This window comes from Ascaphus truei, chromosome 2, assembly GCF_040206685.1.
Source record: "Ascaphus truei isolate aAscTru1 chromosome 2, aAscTru1.hap1, whole genome shotgun sequence".
Lineage (NCBI taxonomy): Eukaryota > Metazoa > Chordata > Amphibia > Anura > Ascaphidae > Ascaphus > Ascaphus truei.
In genome coordinates, this window is record NC_134484.1 from 418,290,925 (window position 1) to 418,316,045 (window position 25,121).

The window sequence follows — 25,121 nt, forward strand, 5'->3', positions numbered from 1 at the left end:
CCAATCCACATAGGGGAAGACACATCAGGTGTACAAATAGCCGACATAGAACTTCCCAGCTAATGCTACTAGCTTATGTAGCCCTGGTCTCCAGCAGCTCCTTGAGAACCCCCTCCTTTGGAGCAGTGCGGTCGCGGGTGCCGCCGGGGCCCGCGACGGACCCGACGGCTGCTTCCAAAGGAGGGGGCCGGAGCAGGGACCTACCTCGAGATGCGGCCGGTTGCCGGGGACGCGATCGGGTCGTTGCTAAGGCCGCAGTCGCTAGGGTCCCGGCGGCTCGCGGAGCAGGGCGCCGCCATTGTGAGTGTTGTTGCGCATGCGCAGGAGCCCAATAGCGCGGGAGGCCCACAGATAGCTCGCGCATGCGCAGTGCAGGACTGTCAGCCTCCAGGGTGCCATGGGGTAGAGCCACATGACACCAGGGAGCCAATAGGGCTAGAGGATGACTCTGCAGGTGCAGATAGATATATTTTGCAGGCTTGGAGCACGCAGGGCAGTCAGACCCAGGAGCAGCCAAGGGAAGGAGGTAGGGTGCAGGAGTCAGTGACTCCCTGCACTAGGCCAGCAGCCCCCAAGGCCCAAGATAGTCCTGAGTCGCCCAGTAGAGTGAGTGTTGCCAGGGACAGCCCTCAGGTTAGGGGCCCTGTCACTTACGTTAGTTGGAGCTGGGGAGCAGAAGGGGAAGGAAGGGTGCAGGGAGCGAGTGAAGCTCCTGCACTGTGTAAGGTCCCCCACATCCCAGGTAGGCCCCAACTCCCCACCAGGTTAGTGGGTAATTGCTAAGGGACGGCCCAAGATAGGGACGCTGCCCTTAGTGAGTGTGTGAGTGCTGTCTTGTCAGGGTCACGGCTGGCAGTGCTGTGAGGCCTGACAAGAAGGCACAGTGGTTGTGCAGCACGGTTGCTGTACGCACCCAGTCGGTTGCAGTGCGTTGCTGCAGGCACTGGGAGTTATCAGTTAGAGTCAGGACTGGGAAGAGTTAGGGGAGTGGAGCAGGCTATTAATCCCTTAGGTCCCAGATAGGTCCTCACTCCCCAGTTTATGGTGCTACAGGGACAGGCCCTAGGTTAGGGATCCTGTCACAGTAGCGCTAGTGTTAGATAGGGACACAGCGGCGCTGCGCTTCCCGAGAGAAGACTTGGGCTCAAGTCTGTGCCCAGAGACAGAGACTATCTCCAGGGTGGGATCGCCCCTGGCGGACCCTGGACATCGAACACAGGATCAGATGGAGATCACCAAGCGGCAGATCCTTTGTGAAGTCCGTTGCAGGCCCGAGCACTGGAGTGCTCGGCAGGTAACTCTGATCTACACGTGCACCAACAGGCCTAGTAGTTTCCTTAGTGACTGCGCAGTCACACATATCCGCTCTCTATAGAGTGCTGGACATTGTGTGGGGGATTACTGGACACGGGGCGGGATCACCCGGTGTTGGCGGAAGCGTCCGGCGAGACGCATTAGTTAGTGTCTCCTCTAGAGAGGGACACCTGTTATTCTATTGATGGTTATTGGTTCATATGCTCACCAGTAAAGGTATTTGGTTATTATACATAACGTGTATGTGGTTATTATATGTGTCTTGCGAGGAACAATTCCTGCTCTGCTAGGAACCATCGCAGGTGGAGGCGCTGCACCGAGTACAGAGTTACTCTTAATATAATTGCCCCAGGTTCCCCGTGGCGGAAGCTCAGCCCTCCTTTGAGCCAACAGGTAACGCACCACACCTGGTAACACTGTATGTTCTCCGCACTCACACTATATTTGCGATTGGGTGGGGTGGAATACCCGTTACACTTATATTACAACTCTCTTTCTAATTCTCCTAATCAACATAATTGGGAGCCATCTCCTTCCTCCAGAAGATTTCAGATCCATCTGAGCAGCAATTTTCCTTAGCAAGGGATGCATATTGAAAAGAGGCCTGTGTGAGACTGTACTGGTGATATGTGACTTACAGTACTATCACACTGCACACGACTTCACAGAGCTGCAGTGAGATGACGTTCCAATTATTTCCTGTTGTAAAGAAACCGTTGAGTAGTAACTAATTGTTGGGGGGGCTGGCGGGGACATAGCTCACGTGTTTAGTATTTCAATGCTCTGCGATACATTGTAACTCCTTTCAGCACTAACAGATGCACAAAATAAAAAGTCCTTGAACATGTAGCACAATCACAAGAAATTATTTGTAATTTGATCTTGGTGTTCGCATATGGTCCACTGAATTCTTGGCAATATAAAGGGTTTAAAAAAAATACAAAATACATAGATTTTGAGAGACAACAGCAAAACAAACAAACCTTTTATGAATGAGAACTCAAAAGCTCTACCATAATCAAATAGAAACATTTCCAAACATGACATTTCAGATTTGGTAGAAAGGCGTACAACACATTCTGGGTTAGAATTCAGTGTGTAAATGTGCATAATATGATTAATCATGCAACAGAGCTGTAACTTAAAAGGCTAGTGAGTGTTTCACATAATTAATGTGTCAAGTCATGGATGTGTGAGGGCTGTTCTATTTTGGTGAAGTGATCTAACATGTGGGAACTTCACATTGCACAGTTGTGCACAAGAGAGTTTGTGACATCAGCAAACACTGTGCTGAGCACATCTCTATTAATAGCTGCCGCTTGAAACTATAAAGATATTATTCTGAATGAGTTAAATGTGCAGTTCTATTTACAGTAATTGGTCGCAAACTATTTTATCTTTACAAGTTACATCAGTTTCCTTTTGTCCTGTCCGGTTGTGAAGCTGCACAGTATATGGACATCAATATAATTTCAACAATCATTTTCTGTTTGCACAATATGCTCAGAGCAAAAAAAACAAAAAAACTCTCTTTGTTACAGAATAGCCTATAAGAACAGCAAAGTCAGCCAATATGAGATGAAACACATAGTACATCATTTTGTCACACCTTCTGTAAATACAGTCAAGAAATCAAGGTCATTTGGATGATTTAAAGAACTGTAAAGTTAGCTGTTTTGACACTACATTCAATAAGCAGAATTCTTAAAAGAAAACCTGAATAAATAGCAATATATTGCTACATGGGCTTAAAAAAATCCATACCGTGGTCATATTTTAATGCATCGCCATTTCTCATGAAGTTTAATAAAAATGTATTAATAGACAAGGGTAGACAATGGAGATTAACCCCCGTTCAGCTAAGAGGGAAGTGAGGGGGTGGGGCACCTCTGGGATAAATAGTGGCGAATACTGAAAGCAGAAAAGGTAGAACCAGTTGTGGGCACTCGCCCTACCTGCTGGATCGTATGATGATAGTATTAAACACTTTAACAGGATACAATAAAAAAAAAAAGGGTGTGCGCCGAGTACGTGGATTTTAAGTGAAACTTCTTTATGTTTTGTCACAGAAATTATATTTGAGATGGTGATGTTTATAATGAAAAATCAAAACACAATTTCAGTGACAAAACGCAAAGAAGTTTCACTTAGAACGCATGTGCTCGGCACCACCCCTTTTTTTTTTTTTATAGCTATTTGCCCTTCTATATGTATATATGTATACTAACTGTGAATTCCCCTTTGTGTGTCTCTCGCTCTGTATGTTACTGTGTGCGTGTCTCTGTCTCTGTGTGTGTGTGTTCATTCTCCGTCTCCCAAGTGTTGGTGCTGTGCCGAAGGTCTCTGCGCATGCGCGCCGGAGGCCCGAGGATTCTTCTGCGCATGCGCCGAGGTCCGCAGCCGTTTCTGTGTCATGACGTCACTTCCGTCATGCGTTTTTGTGACAACCATGGACATTTTCCCATCAAAACCGTGTAGGTGCCAGAAAAGTAGTTTAACTTCAATAATGTCTACAAAGGTATGTGGAAGACTTGGATATCGATAAGACTACAGACTTCACAAGCAAATGGTGTCTAGTCAAATAAAGAAGCACTAGTTAAATGGGCTAAGGGGGTAAAAACAACTATATGAATATGCACCTATGGGTAGGTACCTTGTAACTGATTTTGGTATGTAACAGAGAGTAGGGATCAGTACCCTGATGTGAATAGCTCTAGTTACAAATCAGTGTCACCTGTATCAATGTGTGAAATATAAGGTATAACCTGAGCGGTCGCGGGCTAAACCTGCACTTTTTATCTCATATACACTAAGGGACCTTTTATTGATATTCCAGTCTACACCATACAGCCCCTGTACTGTAGGCGTTTATCAAACTTTGCACAGCAGACAGCTATCTGCTCGCTAACCACCCACAGGGACCTATGGTGTGGCTGCACACCGAGGCAGCTGCTTTCATTTCAAGTAAGGCTAGTTTACTGCACTTTACTCCCTTCGCCCATTTAATTAGGTCCTCCCTATTTGACCAGAGACCATTTGCTTGTGGACTATGTAGACTTATTGATATCCTACAGTCTTCCACACACCTTTGTAAACCCCAGCACCTACCTTGCTGTTGCTTTAGAGTCACTTTAGCGTCGATCGCCGTTATTCAGTTCCATTACTTTCATTTTATTCTATTAAAGTGTATTAAAAGACACCAAAGTTGCTAATTAACCAGAAAATGCAAATGGAAAACGAGGACCAGATCATTATTACACTATTGACTTGAAATAAGTTAGCACATATGTATTACTCCAAGAGACCTACTGGGTAACTTTGTCATCAGGTCCTAAATAAGATTCAACCAGTTCAGGTTTAGAAATGTTAATAACTTAAACAGTTTTTTTTAAATATGATGCCTATTTAAAGACTTTGAATTGTTGAGGTATAGAAAAAAGGGTGTGAGGTGTAGTAAAATACACACACAAAAAATGACATTTTATAATCAGATCAAACATACCACACGTGTTAGAGTTGAAAACAGGGGGGGGGGGAGACTCCATTAATCACATACTTCTTAACACAAGAATACAAAATAGACTTAAGCTAAGCATGTAGGAAAATATTACAATATAGGATGGCAAATTGGTGTCACAAAAACAAGTATCAAGAGGACAGATAACACCACACACACATTTGTATTCAAGGAGCATTTGAATCACAAAATGACAAAACATAGATCATTTAAGATCAAATTGATGGTATGTTTGTATGTGATTATGTCTTTATTTATATAGCGCCATTAATGTGCATAGCGCTTCACAGTAGTAATACACGTGACAATCATATAAATAACAAATAATACAAATAACAGTCATGGGAATAAGTGCTTTACACATAAAAGTAACATTTTGGAAGAGGAGTCCCTGCTCCGAAGAGCTTACAATCTAATAAATAATGTCCACGGTTCCCAAATACTTTCAACTTTGACATGCTTCCCAAAGGAGACTAGTTAGCTTTTCCATAGGCTAAGAAAGGCTAGGCCAGGGGTGTTTGACGCCAGTCCTCAAGAGCTACCAACAGGTCAGGTTTTCAGGATATCCCTGCTTCAGCACAGGTGGCCCAATCACTGGCTCAGTCTTCAAAGCAGATGGATTACCAAGAATCTGTAAAAGAGAAACAACTCTCAATGAATCCCCTAGACCAGGAGTGGTCAACTCCAGTCCTCAAGAGCCACCAACAGGTCAGGTTTTAAGGATGTCCCAGCTTCAGCACAGGTGGCTCAAGCTGACAAAGTAGAAGAGATAAATGGCCAGATTTATTAAGCTGTGTTACTTTATAAGACCCCTTCTGTGCTTGAAGATATCTTACGGCCCAATTCAAGTTCATGGGCCATATTTACTAAACAATGTTAAGCCATAAGACACCTTGCCTGCTGGAAAACACCTAACAGCCCATTCACTTTAATTGGTTGTAAGGTGCCATATTTATGACGCTGTGCTGCAAAGTGCCCTATGGACTAGCACTGCATATGTCCCAAAATGTCAAACATGTAGATATTTATACAAATATTTTGAGATGTTGGGGTGTCCACTTTAATGTAAAATATGGGTATATAAACGGCATCAAACACTTTGGACTCTAGGTATCCCCATCCTGATTAAAAAACCTTGTGAAATGGAAGAGAACAACATGTATTTTTAATTTATTTATTTAGTTTTTTACATAAAATAGTTTTTAGTATTGCTCATCATACTTATAATTTCAAATTTCAAACACATTAACACAAATAATAATAATAATAAAGAGGAAAAACAGATAATAGCATTTTCAAAGATTAACATCAAAGCTCTCACCACACAGCCTCCTAACAGAATCTGGCATAAGACTCCCCATTCACCATCTCCCCCATCAACAATATACCATCATATTTTCTCAAGGGCAAAATTATCTGTGACCCATCGCAATCAGTCTGAGGAGACCCCAAGAGGTATGCTCAAATATCTGTATGATTGAATCCCTATCATACAAAAGTATCAATAAACGTTTCCCATTTTTTTTTTTTTTAATTCTCGGTTCTCAATTGTTTATTTGTCTCAGCTTCTAATTTGTCCATCATCATCATCATCATCAATTTATTCAGATAATTGTTTAAAATATCTGAACTGGGGGGTTCAGGCTTTATCCATTTCACCATCACTGTTTTCCTTGCTGCAAGCAAGACAATCTCTGCTAGCCTTGGCACATTCTTGCTCACATTGGAAATATGGAAAGTTGGAAAGAGGTCAAACAGCAAGGCTAAGGGCTCTTTTATTGTTCTTACCCCAATAACTTCTTGTATATACTGCAGAACTTTATCCCAAAAATCAGAAATAACCAGACAATCCCACAAAGTTTTTTTAAATCTGCTCTTTCCTGGGAGCACTTGGGGCACTTATTTTTAGATTTCCCTATTCCCTTATAATTGATATCGAAAGCATAATAGGCCCTATGCAGTATGTTATATTGCATCTCTCTCCACTCCTCATAAATTATAATTTTCCTAGCCCGAGTTAATCCTTCGAGTGACAGATCAACGCCTTCAATTCCTGGGAAATCTTTTTCCCATCTAGTGAACATTTTTCTTAGATCCTTCCCATAGTCCTTGTCCCTAATCCAATCATATAAATCTGAACTAGAATATTTGGTACTATAAGCATCCTTAAAAAGTAATCAAAAACATCTATTCCCAATAGATCTTATTTATAGCTTTCCATACTCTTGCAATAATGCATTACTTGTATATACATTACTTGTACATAAGGGAAGTGATGTGTTTGAGGCAGCCCCATTTGTTCTTTCAGTTCTTGGAACGTCAAGAACCTACCATTGTTCACATCTACCAACTGGCCCAGAGTTCTAATCCCCTTGTCTCTCCATATCTGAACAGCAGACTGCATCTTTCCCGGGAGAAACCTGAAATCCCCTTGTATAGTTAAAAATTTTGAGCAAGTATATGAAAGCCCAAATTGTTTTCTCAATATTCTCTAAGTAGCCCATGTATCCTTAATTAGCGGGTTTCCTTTGGCTTCCATTGGTATTTCTCTCCGTTTTACATGTAAAATCCCAGAGAGACTCTCTGGGGATAACTACTGCTCCTCTAATTCTAGGCATGAGTAATAGCCGTTTCCAGTTATCCAATCTCCTCCATGTCTTGCTACACAGGCCAGATTATATTTTCTAATATTAGGCAAATTAAACCCCCCACACTTTCTTCAGACATAATTTATTAATAGTGATTCTATTTCTCCCTTTCCTCCAGATAAACCTAGAAATTGCTTTATTTAGACGTTTAACAATGGAGTGTTTCAATAATGTTGGTAACATCTGTAAAGGGTAAATTAATCTTGTGAAACTGATCATTTTAACCCACATGTATTTTTCAAAGCAAAAATCTGGTATTATTTTTTGCAGCATCTGAATATACATTCTTCCTGGAAAATGTCCATGGTGCCTTAAAAAATTATTATGTAGTTTAATTTAAGAAATAATAAACCACAGTCAACTTGTTCATGAAACCACAGTAAGAACTTGTTGAATATGTGGAGGTTGCAGGGCCAGCCGTTTTGAGCCCAATAAATATATTATACAGGCATACCCCATTTTACGTACACCCGCTTTACGTACACTTGCAAGTACGTACATTTATTTTTAGTTGCACCATACCCGTGTACGTACGCGTGCTTCGCGAGTACGGACACCAGGGGGCGGCGTGCGCATGCGGCGGCAGCGTGCGCACCTCAACAATCCCGCAACCTCCTTCATGCTTGTCCCTATTATGGTCCGCTCGATCTCCTCGTTCCCCCTGCCCTCCCCCTCCCATCTGTCTCCGTTCCCCCTCCCATCTGTCTCCGTTCCCCCTGCACTCCCGCTCCATAAATCAGCAGCTAAACCAGTGATTCCGCCCGCACTCACTGCAGCCCGTGGCTCTGCTTCCTCCGCTCTCCTCCTCCCTCCTCCCCCCTCCTCAGAGCTCTGCGAAACTTTGCATGTGATGTGAACTATGGAGCAACGGTGAGGGGGAGGAGATCTTCTGCTGCAATCTTTGCTTGTGTGTGTGAGACTGAGTGACAATGTGTGTGTGTGTGTGTGTGTGTGTGTGTGTGTGTGTGTGTGTGTGTGTGTGTGTGTGTGTGTGTGTGACTGAGTGACAATGTGTGTGTGTGACTGAGTGACAATGTGTGTGTGTGTGTGTGTGTGTGTGTGTGTGTGTGTGTGTGTGTGTGTGTGTGTGTGTGTGTGTGTGTGTGTGTGTGTGTGTGTGTGTGTGTGACTGAGTGACAATGTGTGTGTGACTGAGTGACAATGTGTGTGTGCGTGTGTGTGGCTGAGTGACAGTGTGTGTGTGTGTGTGTGTGTGTGACTGAGTGACAGTGTGTGTGTGTGACTGAGTGACAATGTGTGTGTGTGACTGAGTGCGTGTGTGTGACTGAGTGCGTGAGAGACAGAGAGACTGACTGAGTGAGAGAGAGAGACTGCGAGAAGGAGAGAGCTGCTATACAGTACTGACCCGCGTGCGAGCCTCTCACCTCCTTGCTTGCTACCATTGATTTTATTTGAATAAAGCTACTGTACTTATTTTGGTTACAAATGCATTATTTACATCAGTTATGCACATATATGATGTTTGCAGTACAGAACATGCATTGTAAAGTGGAAAAAAGGCAGTGCTTCACGTTAAGTACATTTTCACTTTACATACATGCTCCGGTCCCATTGCGTATGTTAAAGCGGGGTATGCCTGTACACACAATATATATACATCTTAGTGGAAACCTGAAGTCATTCCTTTTTTATTCAAAGTCAACATTTTTTAAAGTAATTTAAATTCCAGAATGTGTTAGCAGAGAGCAGACTATCTATAGTAAGATGGATTACCAAGAATGTGTAAAAGAGAAACAACGCTTAATGTATCCACTAGACCAGGGGTGCTCAAACTTTTCTTGCTGCGCCCTCCCTGCTTGCTCTCCTCCGATGTCGCGCCCCACCCCTTACCTCAGTCTGGTGTCAAATGGCGCTGTGGGGTCGTGTGACGTCACGTGACCAGCTGTCATTTGACGTCACGTTACCATGGCAACCGTGACATCACATGACCCCGTGTTGCCATGGTCACGTGTCCCGAAGCCGGCTGTATCCTGGTAAGTAGAGGTTGCAGAGGCCTCGCACTGTCCCCGGCATTTAATTTAAATGCCTTCGGGAAGAGCGCAGCATCTCTGCAACCGCCCGCGCCCCCCCCCCCCCAAAAAAAAATCTCGCGCTCCCCAGTTTGCGCACCCCTGCCCTAAACCAGGGGTGACTTCACAAAATCCAGAAAGTGCAAGTAACCCCAAGAAAGAGAAAAAAAATAGTGTACACTGTGTATAAAGAAAATGAAGTGTTCGATCCAATCTTGGCTCTTATGTCTGCCCACTTACAATGTAGCAATAGGTATAACACTGTTTATAGATGTGGCAGTCAAAAATGGCTTCTTCTCATATGTAACGGGTATTCCCCCTACCCCAATCGCATATAGAGTGTATGTGAGGGGGAACCTATATGTTACCAGGTGTGGTGCAGTATACCTGTCGGGCTCACAGGAGGTCTGAGCCTCCGTTAGTGAGAGCCTGGGGTGAATCCTCTGGAACGATCTTCTAATTACAGCGCCTCCACCTGTGCAGGATTCTAGGAGTGTAGAATGTCCCCTACACAGGACCCACATATATGAACCACATACACAAAGGTATATATAACACAGGTTTACTATATGGGCAAATAACACAATAACATCACATCACATCATACTGTATAGCAACACAGCCGTGTTACCCTCTGCCACTAGCTAGCAGCTATAACCTTGCCCTTAACTGGGCTATACCTTTACACCCCCTTCCCAACCCTGTGTCCAAAGAGTCCAAGCCCACCCAAGTGTGTGAACAGGCCTGTCACATGTGAGGAGCAAGTTAAAGTTGGTGCACGTGTGGAAGGTTGTAAATACCTGCCCAGGTGTCCCTGCACCTGGGTGTCTTCGCAAAGGGTCTACCGGCGCCGCTTGGTCCAGTGCTGATCTGTACCTCCGCGTGGGATGGGGTCCCGCCGGACGTCCCACCGTAAGGACAGTCTCTGGATCAGCAACACAGCTTACAAGAACATGCAGCAAACCCTTTCACTGGGTCCCTGCACTAAGGAACTACACAGGGTCTCTCCCTGCTCTAAGGAACTGCACAGGGTCTCTCCCTGCTCTAAGGAACTGCACAGCTGAAGGGGTACAGGGTCCTTACCTAAGGGCCTGTCCCTATGAACACCCACCCTCACTAGTGGGGAGTCAGGGCCTCTGCTCTAGCCTGGGAATTTCTGGACTAGGGCTGAAGCTCGCAGCTCTCTGCCCCCCTTCCTTCCCCCACTGTCTCCTTAGCCTGACTGACTCATGTGCTTCACAGTCTGCTTCCTGACTCTGCACACAACAATGTATCCTTCTCCAGCAGGAGAAGTTGCAAGCTCTATTGGCTGTCTGGCTGCCTGTAACCAAGGTGAAAGGGCAGTCCCCAGAGGCTGTAGTCCTTTATGGCCCTCTTTAACATTGGGGCCGCGTGTGCGCACTATAATGGCCGCCGCTACTCTCCATGGAGCCTGTGCAAACCTGTAATGGCCGCCGCATCGCCCTAACTGCGCATTCGCGACTTCTTGGTGTCCTTCCTGCCTCCCTACACTTTCCTGCGCTAGGTGTAATGGCCGCCGCGACTGCAAACGCGCACCGCGCATGCGCGCACAAGATGGTGGCGCCCTGTCACTGATGCCGCCGGGAGCCGCGATCGCCCCTGCAACTGCCTGACATGGTGCGGGGGTACCCGCTACTCTGCGCAGGTGAGGAGTGCCAGGGGGGACCATGCTACACATAGATAAAGGTATGTGTAGATGGTCCCTCAGATATAGAAAGAAAAAAAAAGACATAGTGCAACTCCGTAGTAAACAAAATTGTATTAAAAAGCTTCATGTACTAAGTACTCACACTTTGCACATAACAAGTAAGCATTCAAAGGGAGGATGACCCCATGTTACAGTCACCGCTACGCAGCTCCGGTAGTCCGGATGATCGTCCCACAGATTCCTGGAGCACTCTCTGTATCTCACTCCCCTTCGGTATCCTCAGCGTCTGACGTCACTTCCCGTCACGGGAGTCACTTCCGGTTCCGCCGATTTGGTCCTTATAAAACATGAAGCAATGTCGTTTACGGAGTATATACCTATACCTCAGCTCCATGCAGATCTGAACTAGAACCCAGTGTGCATACTGATGTGTACTACTGGAACTTCTTTAATACATACCGTTAATAATGTAGTATTAAACAAAAATATAATTTGACCTCCAAGCACGTACTTTTTTTTCTATACAGTGATGTCCATATTGTAAGTTGAAAGGAACCAGAGTACAACCTTTTCATGACAGGGCATGTGCCGCACCTGGACTGGTGCCGCCACTGCATTCAAAGACATAGAACAGAAAATAAATCTTACACGGAGAATGGCAGAGGTAGAAAGGCCCTGAGGAGCTCAGGCAATATATTGCATTCTATATCCTTGAGAGGGAGGCTATGAGCACACTTGATTAGCTGTTCATCTCCCCAATTGATAAGAGTAGAAAGTGGAGCACTTACAATTCCTGTATTTCTGCAATGGGTGTACGTCAGTGGTTTCTAACCTTTTTTTGGTTAACGAACCCTAAGTGAAATTCTCTCTAATAGCAACTCTGTGATCAGATGCATTGTACTGTAATTGCTTCTGTATTTGATACAATTTTCAAATGACCAGAAAACTGCAGGGAACCCAAGGGTTCATAGGAACCCTGGTTGAAAAACACTGGTGTACGTCCTTCCAATAAATATTTGGAGAAGTTATCATAAAGAAGACAACTCAACTGCACTCCAATGGTCTTTGAGAAAAAACGTATTTATTTAAAACAAATCTTGATGGCGCATGCGCGATGGCAAGGAGTATGGAAGCATGGGCTAAATGCTCCGTGTCCCGCTCTGCAATAAAAATCAATTAAAAACTGAAAAACCATCAGAACTGAGCGCAAAACAACTTGGAAATAACACAAACACATAAAATGTCACGGAGGGGAACGAAACTGACCAAGAAGAAGGGGCTGCCAGAATATTTCGGGAGACCCCGTTCAAGCGCGGTGGAGGCAGAAATGGCGCCCGATTCAAACGCGGGCTCAGAGACGGAGCTTGACGGAGAGGAAGAAGAAACGGGCAGTCAAGCACAGAGGCCAGTAAGGCAATGTGACTTCACGAAACTGTACAAAGATTTGAAAAGTATGATGCAGGCGGAAATAAAAGATTTAAAGAAGGAGGTCACATGGCTAGGGGAGAAGACAGGAGCCCTGGAGATAAAAGTGGACCAGTCAATAAAGGCAATAAAGAGACAGGACAAGAAAACACCAGATCTGCAAGATCAAATAAATTATATTCGTGAGAGGCAAGAGGACACGGAAAATAGAGACCGGAGAAATAATATCCGGATAAGGGGGGTTCCTGAGTCCATCTTAGACTGTGAAGAGTACATAGCCCGGTGGCTGGAAAACACACTCCCGGATATTCCGAAAGACCTGCTAAGCATGGACAGATGTCATAGGGCCTTAAGGGCTAAACCCCTTCAATCAGAGCAGCCGTGGGATATTATAGTTCGAATGCATCACTACAGGTCCAGGGTAGCAGTGCTGCAGAAGACAAGACCCCTTCCTACAGTGGACTTTGAAGGAGCCCGGCTGCTGATTTTTCAAGACTTGGCACCAGTAACACTGGTTAGGAGAAGAAATCTGCTCTCGATCACTAAGAAGCTGAGGGAAAACGCAGTCCGATATCGCTGGACTTTTCCATTTGGCTTGGTGGTGACCCGAGGCAGTAAATCTTTCACCATGAAAGAATTGGATGATGGGCCCTCCTTCCTGCAGAAACTGGGGCTGGGACAAGCTCAGGCAGAGACAGGACCAGAAGAAGCAACACTAGAGCCAACATGGACCCAAAGCTCTAAATCTGCCAAAGCACGAGGAGACAAGAGCTGATCCACATACAGCAGATATTGATTACCAAGTTCCAAGTTAATAAACTTTCAAGTTCCTCAGTTATTGTGTAGGGACAGCATTTCAAACGTCCCGGAGCTCCCAGAGATATAGGGCAAATCCATAAGAAATAAAACGCAAAGGTGGACAATGCTTCCTAGTGACGAAATATATGCAGATCCCGGGCAGCATAGCCTGTAAGAATAATCCTACTAACCTCATTCTGATGGTCTGGTCGTTGTGGGAAGATGGCGGTGTTGATGGAGTCTCCCTGGATCCAAGGTGGCACGCAGGAGCAGGAAGGTACTTGGCGAGAAGCAGGAGCGAGCACGCCAACCTCCGTCTAGGCGCGAAACGAATCCCAAAATGGCGGCCGACCGGAAAGACGTCATCATGGAGAGGGGAAGCGGGTGCCATCTTGGAGGTGGCAAAGGCAAGGGATGGGAAGCGGCAGACGTCATCAGAGAGGTTCGGCGGAGACAGAAGGCCGCAGGGGGAGTCTAAAGAAATGCCGGCGTTTGTACAGACAGACGAAGAGGTGGGGAAGTGGGGGAGGAAAGAGCAAAGGGAAACGGAGTCGAGGGAGGAAGGGCGAGAGGCTGCAGGGGTTTAGGAGGAGATAAGTAGAGGGGGAGTAAGAGGAGGGTAACATCAAGAGAAGTGGGAACAAACCGAGGAGGAGAGGAAGGTAGAGGCGTCGGGGGAGGGATGGGGAGAAAGAGGAGGGGGGGAGGTGCGAAAGAAGACATAGAGGGGCGGAAGGTGGGTTAGTTGGGGAGGGGAGTCGACATAGGATAGCTGACACACAGAAGAGGAGGAGATGCACCGGAAACACTGTAGTGAAGGCTGGGTGGGAGTTGGGGAGAGGGAGCAGTAGAGAGGTAGGATAATGCGTATGGATTAAAGGGGGTGGGAATCTTAAAACATAGGGGAAGGAGCTCAAGTTAAGATAAGGGTTAATAGATGGTTTGGATGTTAAAAGTTTATGCAGAGAGGGGCAGGAGCTAGGGGGAGGGATCCTGCTCCTAAGTTCGTATGGGCCGCACGCTGGGGGAGGAGAGGAGGGCTCTCCAGATTCCCAGCAAAGTCCTTTGGGCCAAAGATGTATGGAGGAAGATCATCGACGACAAAAGAGCACGAGATGTTCCTCAAGATTGGAGAGTGCCCAAAGGTGCTGGACTCGGGGTCATAGGGGTAGAAGAATGGCACCGAGAACTGGTTTTTAGTGTGGTATGTTATATTGTGTGTGTACCCCCTTGTTTCCCCGCGTATGTTCCCTTTTTCCCACGCCCCTACAGGTCAGCAGAGAAAGATGGCAAGGAACGGCCTCGACGAGGGGGACAGCAGAGGAAGGAGCAGCAGAGTTCAAAGCACAGGACTAAAGATGAGTAGAGAAATGGTGTTGATTTCACATAATGTTAAAGGATTCAATAACCCTTCAAAAAGAAAGTTAGCATTTAAAGATTACAAACGTAAAGGTGCAGAAATTTTGTTCCTCCAGGAGACACATTTCTCACGGAGGAACAATCCCAAATTTTTAGATAAGGATTTCAGACAGAGCTTTTTGGCTTCCGCCCAGATCAAAAAAAGTGGAGTCGCTATTTTAGTACATAATAGAATCCCACTATTGGTAGATAACGAGGGGTGGTACGTCATAGTGACAGGTACTATATTAGGTAACCCCATCACGTTAGCAGCATTATAATCTCCCTGCGAACCAGCAGCCGACTTCTTCTAACATTTTTTTAACTTGTTAAGTAAAGTAGCAAAAGGAAACGTCATTCTAACGGGGGATCTAAATCGGACACTTAACACTGACATGGACTGATGCACTAAGATTAACACAACTCACGGACAGGACCTACTAACAATATCACAGGGGTTGAGGGACTGTCAACTTCTGGACATCTGGAGAGAACAGCACCACTGGGTGAAGGAATATACTTTCTATTCACACCCTCACAACAGATTCAGCAGGATAGATTACTTTCTTGTGTCAAATAGAATGGTCCCGGAGGTCTCTCGGACAGAGATACATGATATTTCATGGTCTGACCACGCATCTGTAGAGCTGCGATGCACATTAATACCCCTAGACAGACCTAGAGCGAACTGGAAGCTCAATGAGCTCCTATTGAAAATACCTGATCTGGAGCGGGAAGTGGGTGATAGAACTAAGGCCTACTTCAGAGAGAATGAGGGAGTGTGATGTCACAGGCCACGCTGTGGGAGGCCCATAAAGCCACCATCAGGGGAATGTTAATGAATTTGGCTGCCAAACGCAAACGGGAGCGAGAGAGTAAGATTAAAGAATTGGAAAGTCAACTAGCAGATCTCGCGGCTCGCTACAAATTAAGTAAACAAGAACATATTTTGAAACAATTATTAGATACCAAAACAAAACTCAATCTCATCCTTTCCTCCCAAGCTGAGAAGGAAATGGCCTGAACTAGGTGGAAATTTTACGAAAAAGCCAACAAGCCAGATACCGTACTTGCCAAAAAGCTCAAAAACAAGCTTCCAAATTATCACATTCACGAAATAAGAGCACAGAGGGGTGACCTTACGTCAAATCCTAGGAAAATTGTAGACGAATTTAAAACTTATTACGAAAAACTATATGATGGGAATAAGGTCACCCACAATCAAAAAATGAAAGAGATGCTTAAAACATTTCTGACAGAGGCAAAGTTACCCAGCTTGAGCAGAGATGAGAAGGAAGCGTTACAGGGGGATTTTACATATGAATAATTAATTAGCTGTTCGCCCTCTGTATAGAGCCCCTGGCGGCGCACATCAGGCGTAGTCCAGATATAGCAGGAATACCAACAGGAGATCAGTCATATAAAGTGGCGCTGTACGCGGACGACGTGATTTTAACATTGTCTAAACCTCTCACATCTCTGCCCAATACTTTCGGGATCCTGGGAAAATTCAACCAAATTTCGGGATTTAAAATCAATCAGTCTAAATCTAAAGCCCTCAATATAAATCTGCCCAAAGAGTTGGAGAAATTGATAGACATAAACTTTAATTTCAAATGGCAAGCCTCCGCTATCAAATATTTAAGGGTGTACATCACAAGGGACTACAAAACATTGTATAAAGCAAATTATGAGGGAAAGGAGAGGAAAAAACGGAGCACTACATCCAGTGCTGGCAAAGCCAAAAAATAACGACATGGATGCGTTCCCACAATGAAAATTAAAGCTGATTTAATGGATCAAAAACAAACAAAAAACACCAACGCGTTTCGGACTATAGATAGCCCTTTATCAAGGTGAATTAAAGCTGATTTAATGGATCAAAAACAAACAAAAAACACCAACGCGTTTCGGACTATAGATAGCCCTTTATCACCTTGATAAAGGGCTATCTATAGTCCGAAACGCGTTGGTGTTTTTTGTTTGTTTTTGATCCATTAAATCAGCTTTAATTTTCATTGTGGGAACGCATCCTTGTCGTTATTTTTTGGCTTTGCCAGCACTGGATGTAGTGCTCCGTTTTTTCCTCTCCTTTCCCTCATCATGTTCATCCACAGGCGGAGGCACACTTAACCCTTGGATCGCTGGATACATTGGACTTACTGTTTATCGTGGACATTCATCCCATGTGAGTTTATTCCAGCTGACCTATAAAATTTGGACAATGTTTATGCTATTGTATTGTTCCATGGAATTGGATGTTTATTAGTACTGGTCACTGGTAGGTGTCTATCATTATATCCTTACTACTGTGCTACGTGGGATCATAGTTTACCAGTCATACATCTTTTGGGACAACCATTCTCTTTATACCAACATCTACTGAATGGGTTAATTATCCAAATATGAAGATTATTATTTTTACAACTCTCTAGTGTTGCTTTTTCTATAGAGCACCATACAACATTTTTTCGATATAAAGCAAATTAACCTAGATTAATTAAGACGTTGGGGGATGATCTCAAGACATGGATGAAAGGTGGCATCTCCTGGATTGGGAGGATACATAGCGTGAAAATGAATCTCCTCCCAAGGATGTTATATCTGCTCCAGAGTCTACCTATACCTATAGTGAACGCGGACACCCTCTCCCCTACAGTCACAAATTATGAAATGTATCTGGAACAAGAAAAACCCAAGGATTGCTAAAGGTATCTTGAAGAGGCCTATAACGAAAGTGGGATTAGCGGTACCTTGCTTGTTAGTTTATTACAAAGCGGCTCAATTAGGCCAAATTATCCAGTGGCACACAGACCCGAAATTACGGAGATGGGTAGAGCTGGAGAAAAATTGCTGTGCACCAGTAGAGCTGCACTACCTGATTTCGCTACCTAAGAAAAGTGTAAACAGAATGGAAGAGCCGCTCCAGACCATGGCCAATTCCTTGAAAGTATGGGAGTCCACTAAAAATAGTTGTAAACTCACTTCAAAACATTCCCTAATGACTCCCATAATTGGTAATCCAGATTTCGTTCCAGGCTGAATAGAAATAATTTGGATACAGTCGGGCATTACACGATTGAAAGATCTGGAGGGGAGAAAATTTATAAAAACATTTGAACGAATTAAGTCCACAAAGGATATACCAAATAAGGAATTCTTTAGATACCTCCAGATCTGAGATTTCTATAACAAATCCCCAATCAGACCAGCGCGAACAAATTTTGAGCAGCTGTGTTCTAGAGGAACGGACACAAGGGGACTTACATCTAGAATGTACAGGGAAGTGATCTGTCCTGAGGCTCCGAATTACATAAAACTGAGGTACATGAGACAATGGGAGACGGATTTAGGGGAGACATTAGAAGACGAGGAATGGGATAGGATCCTGCAGGCTGCAGCCAAAAGTTCGATCTGTACCACATTAAAGGAGAACGCATATAAAGTCCTAATGCGATGGTACTACACCCAAGTTAAACTAGCTAAATTTGTCAAGGGATACTCCCCGCTTTGCCCAAAGCAATGCGGAGAGAGAGCAGATTTGCGACATATGCTGTGGTCCTGCACAAATGTGGTCCCGATTTGGGAACAAATTAGAGATTGGTTACAAAGGATACTCAATTTGGAGATCTCCCTGGACCCGTGGGTGTTCCTATTGGGCAGACGGATCCAGGGTCTGTCAAATGCGTCGCATAAATTAATCGCGCATTTCGCAATAGCCACAAGGTGCGAGATCGCAGCATTGTGGAAACAGAATGAATTACCAGTAATCCCCAGAATCAGAAATCGGATTTGGCACGTCTGTCAGATGGAACAATTGATGAGTATGGTCAAGGACACTGGCATAAATTTTCTAAAAGTCTGGACGCCATGGCTGGCGCTGACGGATATCTCCGGGGTCGATGTCTCCGCAATATTACAATGATAGTTCCAAGTGCGCTCTCCTCTGATAACGCAGGATCCTTTACCACATAGAAACGGACAGGTAGGTCACACTAGACAGTCACCCCAGATAGGGAAGTAGATAGGAAGAAGGGAATAAGGTGAAGAGCACTATGAGAAACTGAAGAAACGCCAGGAACCCCGGAAGAACCCGCAAATGAGAATGCCACATCTACTGCTGTCCTCCCATACCCCCTCCCTTCCTCCCCCCTCCAACCCCCTTCCTCCCCCCCCCCCCCCCCACTGTCCATTGTCCGGTATGTCTAGTTCGTTCTGTCCGGTGTTCGTATGTAACCCCCAGTCGATTTCATGTAGGTGTTTAGTGTTGTTGGAAATGTGAAATGGTTAAAACTTGACACTCAGAACAATGGTTTGTGGTATAATGTATGCATGTTAAAAACCAATAAACTCAAAGTTGGAAAAACAAAAACAAATCTTGATTTGTTTTAAATATCAACAGTTTCTTTTCACTAGACCAATGGAGTTCAGTTCACTTTTCTTCTTTATGAATACTCCTCACAATAAGACGTGCTGCTTACCTACTAAAAGATATGAACAAAGTGCTTTATTTATGTTCTAACAAGTGGTTTAAGCCTGCAGCATTTCTATATATTTATACGCCCCCATCATGTGTCCAGCAAGATTAGTGCTGCGTTGCAAAATGTAGCCACGTGCTGCAGGTCAGGTGGACAACGGAATTAGACATTTGGTCGCGGCCATTTCGCCTCAACCAAATGATCGCCAGAGTTCAGCCAGAGACAGACCCTCCCCCCTTCTACAATAAGGTACTTTTTAGTGCTTAGGGGGTTAACTTTAGGGTTTTTATCAGTTAGGGAGTTCACTTTAGGTGTTTAAATGGTTAGGGTGTTACCTTTAGGGGTTTCAGTGGGTTAACTTAAGGGGTTTTACGGTAAGGTGTTTAAGGTTTTTAGGGTAGGGAGTAGAGTTAGTATTCGGGTTTAACATTAGGGGGTTTTAGGGTTAAGGTTAGCGACTTACCTGAAGCGGCCAGCGACAAGGTGAGTTGCGGTCAAGTGCCGGTGGTCATCTGGTCAGGGCAAAACAGCTGCGACCAAATGTCCTAGACTGAGTGAACCACAGCTAAAAAAAAAATAAACTAATTAATTGGTGGCCATCAGCCCACACCATGCAATTTTGGCAACATCTTTCAGTAGATAATAAGTTTAATCAGTTGGTGTAACGGTAAATAACTAACATTTGTAGGCTGCAAACATGTCATGCATTATAAAAAAACAAAATCCTACATATTAACGGAGAATAGGCATGAGCACATGGGTCATGCAAGTAAAGGTAGCTTACTGCATGTTAGGAGAGAGTACTTGCTGATCTGTAACGAAATACAGTATACAGGAGACAAATTACACATATACCTTGACAGCTACTATTAAATGAGATGTGAGTGCTCAGGACCAAAACAATATTTAAATGGAATGTTTTGACCTTAAACAATGAGAACCATTTTAAGTCCAAGATAATTACGATGAGTGGTACTGATTCACCCAAAAACAATGAGACTCGTTCTTCAGACAACACAAAGGCTTGTTTAATGTAAAAGGCTTTGAACTGAGTTTAGTGTACATTATTTACCACTATATTACAATATCCTATGAGTAATTATGATTACATCAAATGAGAAATTAAAAAAAAGGGATATGCTGTTTCCTCGACTAATGCATAATGTGACAATGTGAGAAACATTCCCTTTCCAAGGCAAAATGTTAAAGCAATGTTTGTCTTTTTATAGAGCAGCTAGCTGTGAAAAGATAAGGCGGAAGGAACACGTAAGGTACACTTATGGATAGAGATCAGGCCTGCCTGGCAGCCTGAGGTCACTGTTACTGCAGTTACAAAAATAAAGTGTTTCCTCACACACTTCGGGCTTAAGTGTTCAACCGGTGTCTGCTTCATTTACGCACATATAGCTGTCCCTCATCATTCATCAACAGGTGCAGTCTCTGCAGGACCACCATCGTTTGGAAGTGGAAGTCACATGGTTTCCATTGAGACGTAAAGGGGCGTGACCCCAAACATTACATCACCCGTGTGGCCACGGGGCGGGCCCGGTACTTGTTACCCGAGCCAATAGGATGTGCGAGTCGCCAAGGAGGAAGCATAGGGGGATCGCTATCATTGATAGCCGGAATGCCGCGTTCCTGCGCGGTGACGTGCCTGCTGCGAATTTGTAAACAAGACTGGGGAGTTCTCGAACACGCCTGAATGTTCTGCTCGGAAGCTGCTACGTCACAAAGGGGGGAAGCAGCGCTGCTTAGCCATGGAACCTGGAGCCATGTTATAATTTGCTAGCTCCAAGTGTATTGTCAATCTGTGTTAAGAGCTTTGTGAAAATACAAATAAAGAGATAAAAAAAAAAAAACATGACTACCTGTGGTATTGGTGGGAGATTAGCGCGGCCATTGTTTATCATAGTGACGACTGATTATATATACACGCGTGTTTTGACATATTGTGAGCACTTGACTCTCGCCAGCATTACTCAGTGTAAATCTGATCTTGTTTTATGTCTCACATTTTATGGGCATTTGAAAAAACTGTCTAACATATATAGCATACGGGTAATACAGATCAATGTGTGCTAGTGAGTACAAGTGAAAGTATGTTGCTGGCTTGCATGACATTGTGCGTGAGTCACACGCGCCGTTTGTGAAATTGTGATATTTGTGGTGCTTGATGGCATGGTTATTTTTACCCCAGGTCCTGTCTGTGTGTGTGCTGGTTGTACCCACACACATATATATAAATATCTAGCACTGAGCGGGAGATTCATACAACCACTTCTCCCCTCTCATATACACCCCCCCCTCCTCCTCCTCTGCCCCGCACCATGCCCGCCTTCTCCTGCCTGGTGCCGGGGGGCGCTAACACCCACATCAAGTCCAGCGCTCACATCTCCAACTCGGAGAGAATCGTTCCCATCCGCATCCTGCACCGACAGCCAGGCCCGAGAGGGGAGCGGCTTGCAGGAGCCATCATGCACCTGTCCGCACCCCACCTCCAAGAGCAGCCGCCTCCTCCTCCTCCTCCTCCGCCCTCCTCACCCGATCTCCCAGCATGGCTGAGTGACATGGTGCAGGAGACCATCAGGCCCGACAAGCTCGGGGCTCCCGAGGCCCCGGAGTATGAAGACAGCAGCAGTAGCGGCTACTGGCGCCCGGCAGGACCCGCCGGGAACCCGCCACCGCTGGCGGACCCGCAGATCAGCCCCGGCCTGCCGTTTGGATCCAGCAACAAGGAGCGCCTGGCCCTGCACTTGGCCGAGCTGGAGAAGCAGGAGAAGTACCTGCGGGGGAAGCAGCAGCACCGCTTCCACATCATCCCGGACGGGAACTGCCTGTACCGGGCCGTCTGCAAAGCGGTGTACGGGGACCAGAGCCTGCACCCCGAGCTGAGGGAGCGCACCGTCCACCACGTGGCCGACCACCTGGACACCTTCAACCTCATCATCGAGGGAGACGTGGGGGAGTTTCTGATTAACGCGGCCCAGGACGGGGCATGGGCCGGGTACCCGGAGCTGCTGGCCATGAGTCAGATGCTGAACGTCAACATCCACCTGACCACGGGAGGCAGGCCCGAGTGCCCCACCGTGTCCACCATGGTTCACCACCTGGGGGCCGAGGAGGACCCGTCCCGGCCCAGCATCTGGCTGAGCTGGCTCAGCAATGGCCACTACGATGCCGTGTTCAGTCACCCCTTGCCCAACCCGGAGTACGAGAGCTGGTGCAGGCAGAGCCAGGCGCAGAGACACCGAGACGAGGAGCTGGCCAGGTCTATGGCCCTGTCCCTCTCCAAAATGTACATAGAGCAAAACGCCTGCTCCTGAGGTGGATACCAGCCCCGGGGCTGAGGGATGGTGGGACTGCTTTATTTTTTTGTTGTCTTGGAGGTTAAGGACTCTCCAGCCCAGGCTTGCAGCACTTTAAAGGGGGTTATTTACTAAAGTCTCCCGGTTGCACAGCTGGGGGCAAAGTCTGTGCAGAAGAATTGCACCAGATTTATCAAAGGGAAAACTCCCCATTGCTTTCAATAAAATTCCTTTTCTTTGATAAACATGGCTCTGTTTTTTTGCCCTGGTTTTGCCTGACTTTTGCAGCTGGGAGACTTTAGTAAATAGAGGCCCGACCCTTCTGATTTACCGCAGACTTAATGCCTTAACTATCATATCACGACAATGTTTTGAACAACTGCGGCTTTTGCTAGCTGCTGTGCAACTTATGGTTCACTATAATGCCAGATAATACATGGATCTGTGTGGTATTTATATATTATTTTTTTGCACTCTGTCAGGTTTATCTAAACTGTATATTTGCTTCTTTTTTTTCACTACAGGATGTATTTTTGCTACATTTTGTTTTTAATCTGTTTTTCTGTTGCTCTGGTAGTTACTATTGGACACTTTGGGGCCTATGTACTAAGATCTTATATGAGAAATATTTGTGCTAAAAAAAGTGGTACAAACCATTTATAAATCGTCTTGTTTATGAAGTTTAATATGTGATCTCATACATATGCTGCATAATTGGTTGTTTGAAATGAATTTTGACGCATTGCATCATGTTGAACACCTGATTCAATTTAAATTAAAGCAGAATTCTTTTTGTTGCTTTAACTACTGTTGGTAAATATAAATGAGTCATTATTTATTACTATAGTGTGTAAAATCATAAATTTTGTTAACCTATATAATAAAACATCTGTGCTGCATCAGGTCCATTTTTTGGTTACATAGCGTCTTCATTCTCCGCTACCATATGTAAGCAAATTGTGGAATTTACACTTCAAACATTTTTGGCCCAATTTTTTTTTTTTTATATATATATATATACATACAATTCACATCTGTGCATCACATGCATTCCATTTTTGTGCGGCAATATACTTGATTTAACAACATGTTTCACATTTAAGCAGCACAAGCACAATATTGTGATTTTGTGTATCAATTTTACGCCAACAATTTCGTTTGTGATGCTTAGTACACAGGCCCCTTTGTATTTGTCCTTTAATGAATTTCAGAATAGTGTATGCTAAGGGAGAGCGCTCAATGTTTACTGGGTCGAGCATTGTAATGTTGGGTATCTGAGTCCTTTTTTCATTCTGTTGCAGTTCAGTATTTATTAATGCAGTTCATACTTTTCAATTTTGTAACATTGTGGGATTTATTAAATGTACATATTAGCCATGTTCCCAATTAGTATGGAATGAATAAATTTTATTAACTTTGTAATTTTGGTTATCCCTGTTTTCTTGGTCCTGTTAAACCCTTTGTCCTCCATAGAGGCCTGGTCTGGTAAGGGGGTTAGAAACAGTTCCCTCCCCTCTTATAGATTCTGTTTATTAATAGTGTGTTTGCCGTAAAGATGGTATTCCATTTAAAAAAATATATATAAATAAGTTAATATTCCCCCCCATCTTTGCACCCCTTACTATACGTGTGTGTGTGTATGTATGTATGTGTGTATATATGTATATATATATGTATATGTATATATATTTATGTATATATTAGTACTGTATGGGCGTTATTGGCTAAGGTGCTATAATCTATGCGTAAAATACAATTATGCCACCTCCTTGTCTGTTGTAATATGAGTGGGCCTGGTATGAAACTGCCTAGTCACTTAGTTAGGCTTGTATTATACTAAGCACATGTGCGCGCTCGGCAATGACAAATACCTGTCTCCCTATGACAGTGTATCCAGTGCCGACGCGCACGGCAGACAACGTTGACGCGGCAGCGGTGTGGAAATACAAAGAAATTTGTATTTTCGAGCGGCTGCCGTGACACTGAGCCAATCACAGTGAAGCCTACCCTTGTGACGGCATGGCCATGCCTCCTAGCCACGCTTGTCATCGTTGGGCCTATATGCACAAAATGTGCCCCCCCATGTGCAAGTGCTTGCTATAATACAAGCCTTATACTCTTAATGTTACATAATCGCCTAGGGCTAGATTCAATAAAACTTCATAAATGGGTTTTATGTTTGACAAAATGTATTGCTTTGCTTGAGTGTAATACATTGATGAGAAGGTCTTCATTTGTATTTGCCATGATTGGGAAAAAAGCACAGCTGTGAGAGTGTTATCTAATATACAAATACAAATCAGTCATAAATCTCATTGGGCTTGTATACGCTGAAAGCCCTGGATACACAGGCATCTGAACCTCCCAAGGCCCAATTACTCTCCCGCCCCAAACCAAGCCAAGAAAATACACCACGCACTTAACAAATACATAATATACACACCCATGCCTGTACATTCCAGCCACAAAAAACAACCTTACCGCTCGCCTTCCACTCCAGAGGAGAGGAACTAATGTAACCAACAACAGATTCTTACAA

At 44.6% G+C, this 25,121-nt stretch overlaps 1 protein-coding gene and 1 long non-coding RNA gene across 4 annotated transcripts; one reads left to right on the top strand and one right to left on the bottom strand.

The window, feature by feature from the left end:
* Window positions 1–2,164: 2,164 nt before the first annotated feature.
* Window positions 2,165–21,095, bottom strand: LOC142487750 (uncharacterized). Of its 3 annotated transcripts, none has more exons than XR_012799298.1 (5): window positions 20,679–21,095; window positions 19,741–19,842; window positions 11,690–11,789; window positions 11,321–11,515; window positions 2,165–5,462 (listed from the first exon to the last, which is right to left on the bottom strand). It is a non-coding gene; the product is annotated as an uncharacterized LOC142487750 (long non-coding RNA). The 3 variants fall into 3 exon arrangements; XR_012799297.1 differs by having other exon boundaries at window positions 20,636–21,095; XR_012799296.1 differs by having other exon boundaries at window positions 20,632–21,095.
* Window positions 21,096–21,528: 433 nt separating this feature from the next.
* On the top strand, window positions 21,529–24,004 carry OTUD1 (OTU deubiquitinase 1). The gene has a single exon (XM_075587571.1). The coding sequence runs from the start codon at window positions 21,605–21,607 to the stop codon at window positions 22,598–22,600; it is 996 nt and encodes a 331-aa protein (XP_075443686.1). The 5' UTR covers window positions 21,529–21,604; the 3' UTR covers window positions 22,601–24,004.
* Window positions 24,005–25,121: the final 1,117 nt, after the last annotated feature.